This window comes from Cetorhinus maximus, chromosome 6 (genome assembly GCF_964194155.1).
Source record: "Cetorhinus maximus chromosome 6, sCetMax3.hap1.1, whole genome shotgun sequence".
NCBI classification, from domain to species: Eukaryota; Metazoa; Chordata; class Chondrichthyes; order Lamniformes; family Cetorhinidae; genus Cetorhinus; species Cetorhinus maximus.
The window spans coordinates 38,397,218-38,412,714 of NC_135884.1; the positions used below are offsets into that span (position 1 = coordinate 38,397,218).

General features: G+C 44.6%; 1 protein-coding gene across 1 annotated transcript in view; it reads left to right on the plus strand.

Annotated features, from left to right (window-relative positions):
* Nucleotides 1-15,497, plus strand: part of LOC144681722 (receptor-type tyrosine-protein phosphatase gamma-like) — an 803,078-nt gene that overhangs the window by 448,688 nt on the left and 338,893 nt on the right. The window contains exon 5 of the mRNA XM_078543625.1: nucleotides 1,134-1,226. Within this exon, the coding sequence (XP_078399751.1) occupies nucleotides 1,134-1,226 (93 nt within the window). The remainder of the gene's footprint in view (nucleotides 1-1,133; nucleotides 1,227-15,497) is intronic.

Sequence of the window (15,497 nt, forward strand, 5' to 3'; positions counted from 1 at the left end):
CCGCATTTCAACAGACCTGCCCGCCACTGGGTTCATACCAGCAGTGCCGGGATGAGCCTTTAAGCAGTCATTAAATGGCAGTTCAACCATGGGGCTTCCTGCCCAGAACTTCATTCTGGCGGAGACGGGTTAGCAGTGGGGTTCTGGTATGCCACCATCCTGCCTAATCACATGCTCTTGCCACCTCCAAGCTTGCCACAAACGAGAGCACAAGATTCCTCCCTGTAAGCCTGTGGCTTAATTTTAACTGTCTCCCTGGCCTGGTTTCCAACAGACAAGGGGGGTTTAAAAAGTAAATATTTTTATATCTATTTCTCTTTCTCTCACATATATATAACATATACAAACCTCTCAATATTTCATACTCTACCAGGTATTAATAATTATATAATGTAACACATGATTTCCTGAAACATGATTGTATGACTGGGTGGTTGGCTATGATTACTGAGCAACACATAATAGTGACGCTCAAGAAAAATGAAAGGTCATTTTTGAATGAACGTGGGAAGACAATTTTGTTTCAGATAACACAATTTACCTACATTAGTGAATTAATTTTATATATTTTTCACCCATTATGGTTGTCTTTGAAGTCCAAAAATTAAAAAGTTTTCACTGTGTACAAGTACTTCTCTGTGTTTGGGTGAAAAAAAAATATAAAACTGCAGCTGACAACCAGAATGGAAAATACTGGGTTTTTAGATAGCGATTGTGGTTTCATACCGCTGCAGTTATGCTCTCTCTAATTTGCCTTATTATCATCAAAAGATGTTTTTATATGGAGTAATTTACTGAACACCTCTAATTACTGCAATAAAATTATCTTCTTAATTGTATCATTTTACAAAAGATCATTTTTATACAGTGTTCTTTGTTTGCATGTGTGACATATTCTGCTGGGATTTTGGATGTTGTACTAGGACATTGTTGCTGATTATGTATGACTTAACTAATGCAATTTTCACTGATTAATGAAAGCTTTGATGAAGAGCTACATGGTTTTTAATTGCTTCATGTTGATTATTTTAACTATTGCAGTTCTGAATTACGTACAGATTGAAAAGTATGGTAAACAAATCTCAACAAGAAGTTTGTACTAATATTTTGCTTTTTTCCCCTTTTAAAAACAGATGCAGATTTATCTTTCAAGCTCTGGCAATGATGACACTGAGTTGGCATCTAGAAGAAATGAAATTAGAGGAGCAATGGCTATATTCCTTCAGGTAAGATAAGTTGTATGTTTTTATTGCATTACTGTGCAAAGCATTCTTGTCCACAGAGCCCTGTGCTGTCACATCTAAAACTCCAGTTCGAGCTCAACCTGTCATGTAGAATTGAATAAAATGTTTGACAGCTGTTAAGGATCCTAAGTGTGAAAAATATTGGCTGTTACATTTTATCAGAAATTGGAACAGAATCTATTGTTCTTCTCTGAAGGGATAACAGTATAAGAAGGAAATGGGAATGTTACGGTAGTGTAGTTCCAGGTATAGCCAAGCCAAAGGATCAGTTCTATTAAAAGTAATCTGCTGAACAAGTCCCTTAAAGCTGGAGCTAAACTTTCATAAATCCCTGGACATTGCAACTTCAAACCTGAACTGCAGGCCATAACACTAAGCAGGATGTTGGGTTTTAGGTCAGGGGGACACAAACCCGCATTGGGGAACATTCACCTGGCAGTGATTTTCCCAAATTGGGTCCCCCTCTTGGGTGGCCCGGCAACTGATTCCATTGTTTAATTTAGAAGTTTAAAAAGTTGGAGAGAAGGCTGATTAAGATGGAAGCACCCTCTCTCTCTCTTATATGGAAAGGCAGCTTGCTGCTTTCATTGGCCCTCCAGTTTTGAGAGCCCACCCACTTTTATTCAGTATACTTTAGAACAGGGAAAACACGGATGACAGGGTTTTATGAAAGTCTAGCTTCCGCTTTAAGGGACTTGTTCAGCAGATTACTTATAACAAAACGGATGCTTTGGCTTGCCTGTACCAGGAACTACACTATTGTAACATTCTCAAGGACAGTGGGCCTCCCCTCTGGTCACCAGTTGGTCAATTCTGGGAAAATCACTGCCAGGTAACTGTTTCCCACACAGTGCAAGGTTGTGACCTCTACTTGGCCCTGACGTCATGGTCCCATCCCAAAATCCTGTCCCTCAACTGCATTTTCAAACTGCTGCTAGGCTAACATTTTCTTTGTGCTGGGATCAAAGTTTCAATACGACAGCCAGATTTAGTCCAACTTCCACACTTACAGCTTGTGTGATGTTGTGTGGTTTTGCAGTAATGTTGTTTTGGTTCCTGGTAAGCTGAAACTCAGTGACCATCTTTATTTCCTTTCACTTCAAGTTAGGTGAGTTCCTCTGTTAATCGCCTTTTTCTTATTCTCTTATCTGCTCTCAACAGCAGTATAAAATACACTGATGGAATGTGAAGCTCATAAATCCCAATCCATGAAAGCTCAGCATTCCCCTTGGAGTGAATGGGTTGTACAAATGTGTTGTTTTCGGTGCTGATGCGCAGTTGGTTTAATAATGCTGTGAAACAATAGAATATTCAACTTCAAAGCAAAGTCAAGAGCCAATAATCTAAATGTCCTACATTTTAGAAGGATTTTACTTATAATTTATTTTGCTAATGCTCGTTCATAGTTTTTGGAATTGCTCATGGAGAAAAATAAACATCCCCCTCCACAGAAACTGCCCCTCTATTTGACTTCATCTGTTTTTCTTCCTCTTTCCTTCCCCCCTTCTCTCTATCTATATATACCACTGAGGCACTGCCCAATGCAATTTCTTTATTTGTATTTGAGTCATTCTCACTATTTTTGGAAATCTAATCTTCTTTTGCTTCCTTGTAGAACCATGAATGGGCCATTTAGCCCCTTAAACCTTTTCCGTCATTCAGTGAGATCATGGTTGATCTGTCATCTCACTCCATATTATTTATCTCCCTTGCTGTTTATGCCAATCATTCAGAACGTATGGCCAGACCCCCACGGCGGGTCTCCCCACGGAGGATGTGGCGAGCCGTTCAAATCTCCGCTGACTTCAGCAGGACCGGAAAATCCTGCTGGCAGGAGGAGCCGGAAAAGCCCACCCCACGAATTTGTCAGCCTTTTTATTTCTCCGTGGTAACAAACTTTCTACATTCTTCTCTCTTATTTCAACCTTTGAATCCCCTTCGTTTCTTTGTCTATGGTGTGTAAGAAAGGCAAGGTTACAGTGATCATGGAGGATTTCAATATGCAGGTAGACTGGGAAAATCAGGTTGGTAGTGGATCCCATGAAAAGGAATTTGTGGAATGTCTACGAGATGGCTTTTTGGAGCAGCTTGTGGTGGAGCCCACTAGGGAACAGGCAATTCTAGATTTAGTGATGTGTAATGAGGTAGATTTGATAAGGGAGCTTAAGGTGAAGGAACCCTTAGGAGGAAGTGACCATAATATGATAGAATTTACCCTGCAATTTGAGAGGAAAAAGCTGGAATCAGATGTGACGGTATTACAGTTGAATAAAGGCAACTACAGAGGCATGAGGGAGGAGCTGGCCAGAATTGACCGGGAGATGAGCCTAGCAGGAAAGACAGTGGAACAGCAATGGCAGGAGTTTCTGGGAGTAATTTGGGAGACACAGCAAAAATTCATCCCTAGGAAGAAGAAGCATACTAAAGGGAGGACGAGGCAACCATGGCTGACAAGGGAAGTCAGGGACAGCTAAAAAGCTAAAGAGAAAGCATACAATGCAGCGAAGAGCAGTGAGAAACCAGGGGATTGGGAAGCCTACAAAGACCAACAGAGGACAACTAAAAAAGAAATAAGGAGGGAGAAGATTAAATATGAGGGTAAACTAGCCAGTAATATAAAAGAAGTTTGCAAGAATTTTTTTAGATATATAAAGGGTAAGAGAGAGGCAAAAGTGGACATTGGGCCACTGGAAAATGACGCTGGAGAAGTAGTAGTGGGGAACAAAGAAATGGCGGAGGAACTGAATAGGTACTTTGTGTCAGTCTTCACAGTGGAAGACATGAGTGACATCCCCAAAGTTCAAGAGAGTCAGGAGGCAGAGGTGAGTATGGTGGCCATTACCAAGCAGAAGGTGCTAGGAAAACTGAAAGGTCTGAAGGTGGATAAATCACCTGGACCAGATGGATTACACCCCAGAGTTCTGAAGGAGATAGTTGAAGAGATAGTGGAGGCATTAGTGGTGATCTTTCAGGAATCACTGGAGTCAGGGAGGGTCCCAGAGGACTGGAAAATCGCTAATATAACCCCCCTATTTAAGAAGGGAGTGAGGCAAAAGACAGGAAACTACAGGCCGATTAGCCTGACATCGGTCGTTGGTAAGATTTTAGAGTCCATTATTAAGGATGAGATTTCAGAATACTTGGAAGTGCATGGTAAAATCGGGCAAAGTCAGCATGGTTTCATCAAGGGGAGGTCATGCCTGACAAATCTTAGAATTCTTTGAGGAGGTAACGAGTAGGTTAGACACAGGAGAGCCAATGGATGTTATCTACTTGGACTTCCAGAAGGCCTTTGACAAGGTGTGGCACAGGAGGCTGCTCAGTAAGATAAGAGCCCATGGCGTTAGAGGCAAGGTATTAGCATGGATAGAAGATTGGCTGTCTGGCAGGAGGCAGAGAGTGGGGATCCTTCTCAGGATGGCGGCCGGTGACTAGTGGAGTTCCGCAGGGGTCAGTGTTGGGACCACAACTTTTCACTTTATACATTAATGATCTCAATGAAGGAACTGAGGGCATCCTGGCTAAGTTTGCAGATGATACAAAGATAGGTGGAGGGACAGGTAGTATTGAGGGGGTGGGGAGGTTGCAGAAGGATTTGGACAGGTTAGGAGAATGGGCAAAGTAGTGGCAGATGGAATACAATGTGGGGAAGTGTGAGGTCATGCACTTTGGTAGGAAGAATAGAGGCATGGACTATTTTCTAAATGGGGAGAGAATTCAGAAATTTGGAGTGCAAAGGGACTTGGGAGTCCTAGTCCAGGATTCTCTTAAGGTTAACTTGCAGGTTGAGTCGGTAGTTAGGAAGGCAAATGCAATGTTGGCATTTATTTCAAGAGGACTAGAATATAAAAGCAGGGATGTGCTGCTGAGGCTTTATAAGGCTCTGGTCAGACCACATTTAGAATATTGTGAGCAATTTTGGGCCCCGAATCTCAGGAAGGATTTGCTGGCCCTGGAGAGGGTCCAGAGGAGGTTCACGAGAACGATCCCAGGAATGAAAGGCTTAACATATGAGGAACGCTTGAGGACTCTGGGTCTATACTCGATGGAGTTTAGAAGAATGAGGGGGGATCTGATTGAAACTTACAGAATACTGAAAGGCCTGGATAGAGTGGACGTGGGGAAGATGTTTCCATTAGTAGGAGAGACTAGGACCTGAGGGCACAGCCTCAGAGTAAAGGGAAGACCTTTTAGAACAGAGATGAGGAGAAACTTCTTTAGCCAGAGAGTGGTGAATCTGTGGAATTCATTGCCACAGAAGGCTGTGGAGGCCAGGTCATTGAGTGTATTTAAGACCGAGATAGATAGGTAAAAACAAAAAGCTACTGCGGCTGCTGGAAATCCAAAACAAAAACAGAATTACCTGGAAAAACTCAGCAGGTCTGGCAGTATCGGTGGAGAAGATAAGAGCTGAAATCACCTCTCTCCTAACTATACTTCAGTTCTGTTGAAGGGTCATGTGGACCCGAAACGTCAGCTCTTTTCTTCTCCACCGATGCTGCCAGACCTGCTGAATTTTTCCAGGTAATTCTGTTTTTGTGTTCGAGATAGATAGGTTCTTGATTGGTAAGGGGATCAAAGGTTACGGGGAGAAAGCGGGAGAATGGGGTTGAGAAACTTATCAGCCATGATTGAATGGCGGAGAAGACTCAATGGGCCGAATGGCCTAATTTCTGCTCCTATGTCTTAGGGTCTTATGGTCTATGTCTTACTCTTTTCCTCATTTGTATTTCCTTGTCAATTCTTGTAATTTGCTAGTTTTATCCAGTCTTTTTTAAATTTCCCATTTCCAACCCTGAGCTTCATTTAGAAGAAAAAACAGAAGTGCCATTATCAGCGATGTGAGTGGCTGAAAACAATAGGTCTGAAAATTAGTGCCCAGAGACAAAAAGGTCTGAACATTTTTTGTGAAAAGGAGCACATTGCGCAAAGTGGAAAGTCACTGCAGCCTGAGGGGCCAGAAAATTATACCACTTTAATGACCTGTGGTGAAAGGCAAATGCTTCTAGGCGATTGTAAATGGGTGGGATTGTAAAAATACTGCAAGATGAATGCATTTGGGCTCATTTTGGACTCTAAATATAACAGAAACCTGACCTTACCTGGATGCTGACTTTTCAGTTATTGCATTACAAAAGAACAGAATATGAATCCTACTGACGTATCAGTGATATCTGAGAGAGGGGGAAAGGAGGGAAGAGAGGGGGAGAGAGCAAAGACAGAGGAAGGGGGGAGGGAGAGAAGGGGAGAAAGAGAGAAGGGGAGAAGGAAGGGAAAGGAAGAGAGAGGGGAAAGGGGGAGTGTGGAAGAGGTGGGAGGGAGTCCTCTGTGGTTGCTGTGCATTAACCACAGTGTGAGCACCAGAGCACTTCTCCAGGAGAGTGCTGTGTCCAGCCCAAAGTGGGAGGACAGCCAGATTTGGGATTTTGGGAGTAGGTATGGAGCAGAGTCAGGAACAGACACCCTCCCTCCCTCCCTCCCTCACTAATTGTGCCCCTTCACGCCCTCCCGACCAAAGTCTGCACGGTTGACCCTGCACCGGAGCTGTGATTGCCCCGCACACTGACACAGCACTCAGCTTTGTCAATGCCCCCAACCCCCCCAGACAGTTAACAGATAACTCACCAGTAACTTTAATGTTGGGCTGGGTTTTAAGCTCCCAGCCACTCCCTTTCTAGCCCTCTGAAATTTTACAAGTGGTGGGGGAGGCGTCAGGTGGCCCGTCTACGCTTGGGCCAATTAGTGGCCACTTAAGGGGTTTGTCCCACCCCCGCCAATATTTTACCCACGGCTGAGGGGAGGGGTGGGGAATGTGGTGGGAGGCCCACGCCATGCAGGAAGCCTGGCACCTTTAGCTGCAGGAGTTAGTGATAGGGAAGGTGGAGGGGGGATCTCCTTTGGGTGCCCCCTCCGCCTATTGAAGGCGCCCCAACCCCATGCCACCCACCCCTTTAACCCTCTTCCCCTGGCCTCTTGCACCAGCACCCTACCCTCCCCACCTTGCCCCACTTACCTTCCTCACTGAGACCCCAAACCCTGGAGTTACCTGTCAGCCCAGGCTCCTCAACACTGGGGACTGCTTGTAATGCTGGCAGTGGCTACTGGTGGGACTACAGAGCTACCGGCCAATCGGATTAGCCAGCAGCTCTCTAAGGGGAGACTTCCTCCCGAGAAATGGGTAGAAGCCTCACCTTAAAGCATTAATGCTGCCCACGTTGTTAAATTGCTGAGGGACAGCTGTGAAGCTCATGGGCGGTCTCCCCACCGACCTTTTAGCTAGGTGGGAAGCGGGGACCGCAACGCCACATAAAATCCAGCGCAGTAATATTAGAACCGGACAATTCGCCATTCCTCCCCTGGCTGGGCTCTTTCCCTGACTTTTTAGCCAGGGGGTGTGGGGACCTCTGATAATAAGTGGAGAACTCATAGAGGTGAGATATGGATTGTGTGTGGGCAAGAGCCATGATTGGAGTACAGTGATGGGTGGACTTGGAGTGGTTGGAGGCCATGCATCACCACTGATCCAGCAAAGTTACTACAAGATTCAAACCTCATAAGGATAGTTTTCAAAAGTTACATGAACAAGAAGGCAATGTGGTTGAACTCAGGGATTCCACCAATGGCCAAATGGATCCATTATTATCGTGACTAGTGACCGAAAGAAGCAGGAGTTTGTCTTGCACTCTTCAATTCACCATTTGGCTAATGCAACAGAGCCCTTAATGATGTTGAGAGAAGGCGTTTTAAAAAACAGCCTTTGCACTGTGGCCTGCCTGTCACTGCCCCCTGTTTAATGGCAGTGGAAGTGGATTGAGGCATTTAATTGCCACTTAATTGAGCAGTTAAGGTCCTCAATATGCCTAAGGGCAGGCGACCTAGTCATCTTATCCAACCCCCATATTATGGAGGTGGGTGACAAGTCAGTGGCCTGGTCTCCTGACATTTTACACGCTTCCCCAACCCCCCCCCCACCGCCTGCTGAAAACATGTCCGGTGCGGGGGTGGGGAGGGGGTCGTAAAATCCAACCCATTAAATGAGAATCTGGCTAGCACAGAAACAGGTTGCTGGCTATCAGACCAGGATCATCCCTCTGGCTCTGTGTAAGTCAAAGAGAGCAGCTCTAAATTGATGGACTAAGGAGTGCTGAAGCCACAGACACAGACGGCAACCGGGTCTGGGCTGGCACTGAGTGTCGGCTACCTCAGACCTGCTTCTGGCCTTGTTACTGGTGGATCTTTTCTGGGATTTCTGAGACTCCCTCCTCTTTTTATTCTGCTCCTACTCCTCAGCCTTGTTGTCCAGCAACTGGTTGAAAAGCGATTGGTGATGCTGCAGCGAAAGGTCTCTTTCATGGCAGCAGTTGGATAGGCCAGAATAACTGCTCTTCGACCTCCAGTCATAGGTTCCCGCCCTTCTGCCTTTGCTGCTCGTCCAATCATAGATTCTATCTCTGGAGGAGCAGCAAAAGCAGGAGGGAGGGAACCTGTAATTGGAGGATCTAGAGCAGTGAGCGTGGGATAGACAAAATCTGTGATCGGTGGAGCAGCTCTGTTTCTCCTACACTCGGTGCTCCTGTGCTCCTCCAATCACAACTCTGCAGTCAGTTCCCACTCTCACTGGCAGCAGAGTTGCGATTTTTTTTTAAGCCGCATACCTTGGGCTAGCACCAAAAGTTGGAACATATATTTAAAATGGCGAATTTCTGAGATGCCAAAAGGTGGCAATTTTCTCATCTCTGTATTATAATCTCTGCATCAAAATCTGCCCTCCTTTATCAGCCCTGCCATATGCAAGCTCGCTCTCTCTCTCTTTTTCTCTCCCTCTCTCTCTCTTTCTCCTGGTTTCCCAACTCTCTAACATGTGAATAGCATAATCTGAGATTTGCTAGTGCATTCTAAAAACAGTGGAGTAGGTTTTTGTATTCACAGCCTGGGTGCTAATCTGGCAGATTGGCTTGCTTATTAATTGCAGAATCCATCCAAAATTTTATTTCACTGAAATTAGTGGAATGAAGATGTTGCATGTTTGAAAGTGTGGACAATGCATTCCAGCATATTACCAACCAGGCATTGAAGACCAAAATCCACCCCACTATGTCAAGCATGCATTTTCAATCCAATACTTCTCAAGTGTCACGTTTAAATTTCTGCAAAGAAACAATAGCAGCATTTAACACTAAAGCCAGGGGTCTCGATTTTAACCAGCAGGATGGGGGCAATTAAAATATCAGGATCAAGCAATTGAACTCCATTCCGTCCCTTTAAATTTTGAAGTGCAGTTATCAGGGTATGGATCAGGCTACCTCAGAAGGCAGGCTGGAGCCTAAATGACCAAAACCGTGGCCTGGTTACCTCAATGGCACTGTGACTTAAAAATAGGGAGGGGGAGGCAGACCTGTGTGATTTGTGACAGCTGAACTGAGCCAGGAGCTACTGACTCCCAAGAGGGTAAATGGATCTTTTAGCATTCATTTATGAGCCAGGAGAAGCAGAGGCACCCCCTCCAGGTCCTTCAAACAAGCCTTTAGCCACCCCTAGCCCAGACGTCACTCACCTCTGACCTCAAATATAGCTATCCACAAAGATCTAATTATATCAGAGGCTTGAGCTTTCCTGATGTTAATTTGAATCTGGTGCAAAGTCAAGGAGATCAACAGTGATGTCATCAAATGAGCAATCTGCAAATCACATTGGGGAAGTCTCATAGACAGCAAATTAAGAAGTAAAATGCACTGATTATCTTTCATATTTTATAATGTTATAGAGTGCAAAATAGGGATTGGGGCATGCTCATTAGAAGCTGGTATATCATAAGCAAACATTAAAAAATGTAATGTTATTAAACGGATTTGGAATTTTATCAGAATGGAAAAAAAAATGACATTACACAAATATAAATTAGTTTTCCAGTACCAGGAGGTTATTCAGCAGTAGTTATGACTTAGCAAAAACAAAAATACCTGGAAAAACTCAGCAGGTCTGGCAGCATCTATGGAGAGGAACACAGTTAACGTTTCGAGTCCGCATGACTCTTCAACGTTAACTGTGTTCCTCTCCACAGATGCTGCCAGACCTGCTGAGGTTTTCCAGGTATTTTTGTTTTTGTTTTGGATTTCCAGCATCCACAGTTTTTTGCTTTTATCTTAGTAGTTATGACTTAGTATGGCTTTAAAAACCAAATTGTGCTTCATTAGCAAGGTGTAACTTTTTAAGGGGCTGTAAACAAGGGTACTACAGTGTGAAAGAGGAAGTTCTCGTCTATTCAGTGATTTCTAGAAGATTGCAGGGACTTCAACAGCACACCCTGCTGGAAAGCAGTGGATCACTGACAGCAGCTATTGGATTTCTGGATTTAAATGTGCTTGCGCACACATTGCTGTCAGTTTCAAAGTTGTAGGGACGATGGTGTCCTCGGGTTGGCATGGACAAGATGGGCCGAATTCCTTCTATGCTGTAACTTTCTATGGTTCTATGAACACCAACAGTTTCACTGCCAATTCAACTGTAAAATCCAGGGCAATACCTTCTGAATTACATTGTATAATGTGTTCCTTATATAGCATGTCACACTATTTACCAAGCAATTTTATTAGTCAATCTCTCCTGGAGTTGCTCACTGCAAGCTGACTGATATTCCTTTTAAAATGATTGTGGAATGCATGATAAACTCAGCAAGGTATTATAGTTAAGCAAATTGAATCTCATGTCAAATAGAAATGTACTTGTTCATTTTCAGCTAAAGGTGAGAAGCACACATTTTAAGTGTCTTTTTCTTTTAATGTTGACATATTGCTGTGCACTATATGTGCCATTTTCAATATAGCATGAGCTGATTTCCTGTGGTATGGTTACAATAAGTCTGATGATGAGAGGTTCTGTAAGAAAAATAGCATTATATGATGTCTGTTGCTAAAGAGGAAGTGTTTCCCTTTAAGATTGCAAATTCTAATTGTTAACTAAATGCTTGGTGACTTTATTTGAAGTGTAATTGCTGTTCAGAGATTATAAATGCTGTTACTTTGTGGGAATGCCGCTTAAGGGGCTGCAGAAATTTGGCTCCAGTTCTTACTTTCCTGGAGAGGTTTTCTGTACGAAACAAATTACTGCTAAGAGATTTGCTGAATTGATTGGTTCTGAAGAAACCATGTGCCAGACATGAACATAAAAATCTCAACATATATTGTTGTGGATTGGTGTTACAGCACGAAGTCTCCAAATTCTGTGTCATATAAATCCCCAGGACCAGCAACATACTGACAGTGTATTTATCCTCAGCTAAAAATATAGCATTTGCTTCTCACATCACACCTTTCATTGAAGTAAACCCTTCAGTTTCTCCTCAGGAATGTGTTCAAATAGCTATGCACTGGCCAGTCAATTATTACTTTAGTTTTTGTTTTACTGGGAATTGAAGCATCATCTTCAGCTGGTGAACTTCCACAATGAACAACAATGCTACTCTTACTAGGATAAGCAGAAAAATATACACACCATTCTAACAGCAATGTGTCCTTATGAAGGCACATGGGGAAGAAGAAACCTCCAATCTCAGCAGCAACTGTCTCCCCCCACCTCCACCCCCACCAACCCTTTGAAACACAAGCGCACCTATCCCACGCTGCTTGGAAACCCACTAGAGGAAGGTGAGAAGATGGTATTGGTGTAAGAATGTAAGAATGAACCAGGGAATTGGGAAGGAATCAATCCTTTCAGGATGTTGAGAAGAGATGAGGGCAAACTTATACTGTGTTAGTGGGAACACATTGGAATTTACAGAAATGGCAGTAATGATCTGTAGGCTGTGGAGGCTAATGGGGTGACAAGTAAGAACATGGGGCAACTGCCTCATTTCTGAGAGGGAGAAGGGTGAGTATCAAAGAACATAAAATGGGATGGACTCGGACAGTATCTTAGCCTTGGAGGTGGTCAAGTTGAGAATCCTCAGCAGGATGTGAATGAAAGCCATTTCTGAAAACCTGATATGGAAAGTGGTATGCTCAGACCAGATACATTAGAACTAGAGAAAGTGGGAGAAGGCAAAGGAATCTTTACAGGAAATCGGAAGGGAAAAAAATATATAATCCTTTGTGGGAGTCTGTAGGCTTTTTTCAGCATCAAAAAAAATGAGCATACAGCTGTTAGACTGTCATAAAAACAGAACTGGTCCTCTAATATAGGTGGACAACCTATCCCTAAAAACAAGTGGGAAGGAAAAATTGCAAAGTCTCCAAAATGGGCACAGGGATCATGATGCACAATTGACCCTTGCCCGTTCACTGAAATGCAGGCAGCATACCAACTATGTGCTACATCCTCTTTAAAATGATGTCTGCATGCAGCCAGTGCTAACCACACTATTGATTGGCTGCATACATTAGCAGGGAGCCCAGAATTGTAACTTCATAGCACCACTTAAAAGTTAGCCTGCACTGCTTAAAGCTAGCCTTATAGGTGAGGTTCATTGTGGCTGGAGCAGATTCTGGGAGTTGTGCAGAAACTGAATCTGTCCTGGGAAAGAGTCAGGAGTGGCACAGCATGAGAGAGAGTGGGCTTCATCGTTTTCATGCTTGAAGGTCTTGGTGGAGGAGGTGGAAAGGAGAAAAAATGTCCTATATCCGCAGTGGAACATGCTCAAAAGATAGTGGGAGCAGATAGCCATGGAGATCATGAGCCAGGAGTCGTAAGACCATAACAGAATAAGAAATAGGCCTCAAGCCTGCTCCATCATTTGATACCATCATATCTGCACTCCTACCTCAACTCCAGCAATCCGCGACATGCCCATTTCCATTGATTCCCTATCGATCTATCTACAAGTCTAATGACCTCTGCCTTGAATATACCTGACCACAGAACATACACTACTCCCTGTAGTAGAGAATTCAAAAATATTCACAACCCTTTGAATGAATAAAATTTCCCTCATTTCAGTCCTAAATGAGTGACCCTTATTCTGAGACTGTTACCCCTAATTCTATACAACCAGTCAGGAGAAACTCCCTCCCAGCATCTATCCTGTCAAGACCCATCAAAAATTTTATATGTTTCACTGAGATCATTTCTCATTCTTCTAAACTCTAGGGAATATAGGCATAGTCAATTCAATCTCTCCTCATAACACAGCCCCCTCTTCCAAGGAGTCAGCCAAGTGAACCTTGGTGCACTTCCTGTGAGGGAAGTATATCCTTCCTTAGGTAAGGAAACCAAAACTGTGCATAGTTTCTAAGTTTGGTCTCGCCTTCATCGACCTCTCCACTGTCTCTAAATCGTCAGACAACTTGTCCCACATCCAGTACTGGATGAGCAGAAATTCCTTCCAAGCCAATATTAGGAAAACTGAAGCCATTTTCTTCAGTCCCTGCCACAAACTCCATTTCTAAGGGTGGAATTTTCCATGCCCCTTGGTGTCAGGCATCATGGCGGGCATGAGTGGACAATATGGCGGGAAGGCCAAAATTGGTTTCATGCCGTCGTGAAACTAGTGTGCAATCATCCGTTCCTCCTGTCAATGTTTCCCGCTGCCACACATCGGGAATTTCATTTCCATACATCTGCATACTATAGGCCCTGCTCGCCGGAAGCGTCCCCCCACGTCAAATTTACCACCCATGTTGGTAGGAAAATACACCAGTGCAGAACACACCTTGACAAGTGTAATGTGCAGAAATCAGGACTTACTGTCAGGGCCTTGCTCATGTTGTGGACATCCGAGGAGCAGAAGATACTGGAGCCCAATAGCAACCGGACATACAACACGTGCTGGGTGGATTCTGATGGACATGGCTCCACCTCGAAGCAGCTCACAGGAGGTGGAATGCCACCGTTGAGGGTTTGCTTTGGGACTTCAGTGTCTTGGCCATGGTCTGCGACAGATGATTGTCGAGGGGGTGGAGTGGAAGGTCCAGCTGTGAGTTGGAGAGGAAGATGTACTGGGTGGGGGGGATAGTGGTGTGGGAGTGGAAGGTCTAGGTTTGACTGGGAGAGGAAGGTGTACTGGGAGGAGGGGGGAGGTTGGGAGTGGGGAAACGATGGGGTCAGGGGTGGGTGAGGTTGGGAAGGAGGGAACAATGGTGTCAGGGGTGAGGTTGGAAGGACGAAGGAAGCATAGGGGAGGGGAGGGGGAGAATGTGGTAACTGGAAAGTAGTGGGGAGGAAGGTGTTTGGAGGGGGAAGGAGTCCAGGAGAGGAATGAGCAAGGGTGGAGGAAGGAGTAAGGGGGGATGGTGTCCAGTTGAATGCACGGGGGAGGGCTCTGTGGAGTTGATGACTGCCTCCTGGGGAGCAAAATAAGGATGGGCATGGTAGGAGGAAATGGGGAGAATGAGAGAGGGCAGAGTGAGCTGGTAGGGTGGGACGCTGAGGGTACAATGGTAGCGATAGAAGGGACAGTGAGGGTGTTTGGTGGGGACTCAGAGGCAGACCCTGGGGGTATGAAGGAGGAGGTTGGGGAGGTCAATGTGGATGGGGTGGGATTCTCGGGAAGCTGCATGTTTACTTGGACATCCTCGAAAGGGTTCTGGCTGGTAGATGGTGGGGAAATGGAAGTTGATGTTAGGGGGGTCAACAGCGATGAGAAAAAGGACATGTGTGACTGAGGGAGGGGAAAGGACGGGGGAGCTGAAAACATACTTCACCAGTACCATGCTTCTAAAATTGAAAGTGAAAGGAGCCTCATGTTGGACAGGAACATGTGCTGCATGGGAGTGCGATCAGGTGGAGATACAGCTCAGCTCAGATGAACAACTGAAAGACAACCCCAGCAGGCAGCATTGAAAATGCTTGGGACATTGAGATGAGTATGATAGAGGAAGGATCCACATGCATCAGAGAATGCTTGCATGAGGCTCTGAAAGGCCCTGCCACACACATTTCTGCCTCCAGAATCACTCATGCGCCGACTGCATGCAGCTGAACTGCTAGTGGGGGTTGAGGGGGTGGAGATGCAGGAGGAGGACTTGCGAAGCCTGTAAATGAACTCAAAGATGCCATTGCACATTATACAGTCTAGTCTTTCTTTAATTTAGTAATTAAAAGTTGCTGTTTGGGTTGGAAGAAGGTGAGTTTTAGGCCAGCTTTAAAACAGGGCTTATACAGGCTCTACTTGCAGCTATGACTAGTAAATTAGATAACTGGCTTAAACAGGTTTTCAGAGGCTAGATTCAGAGAGTATAAAAACAGGCCATCTTACAGAGCTGACTTTGTCTGTACTGGAGTGCTGCTTTGAGCTGCAGTAGAGTTCTTAAGTTGGAGTTT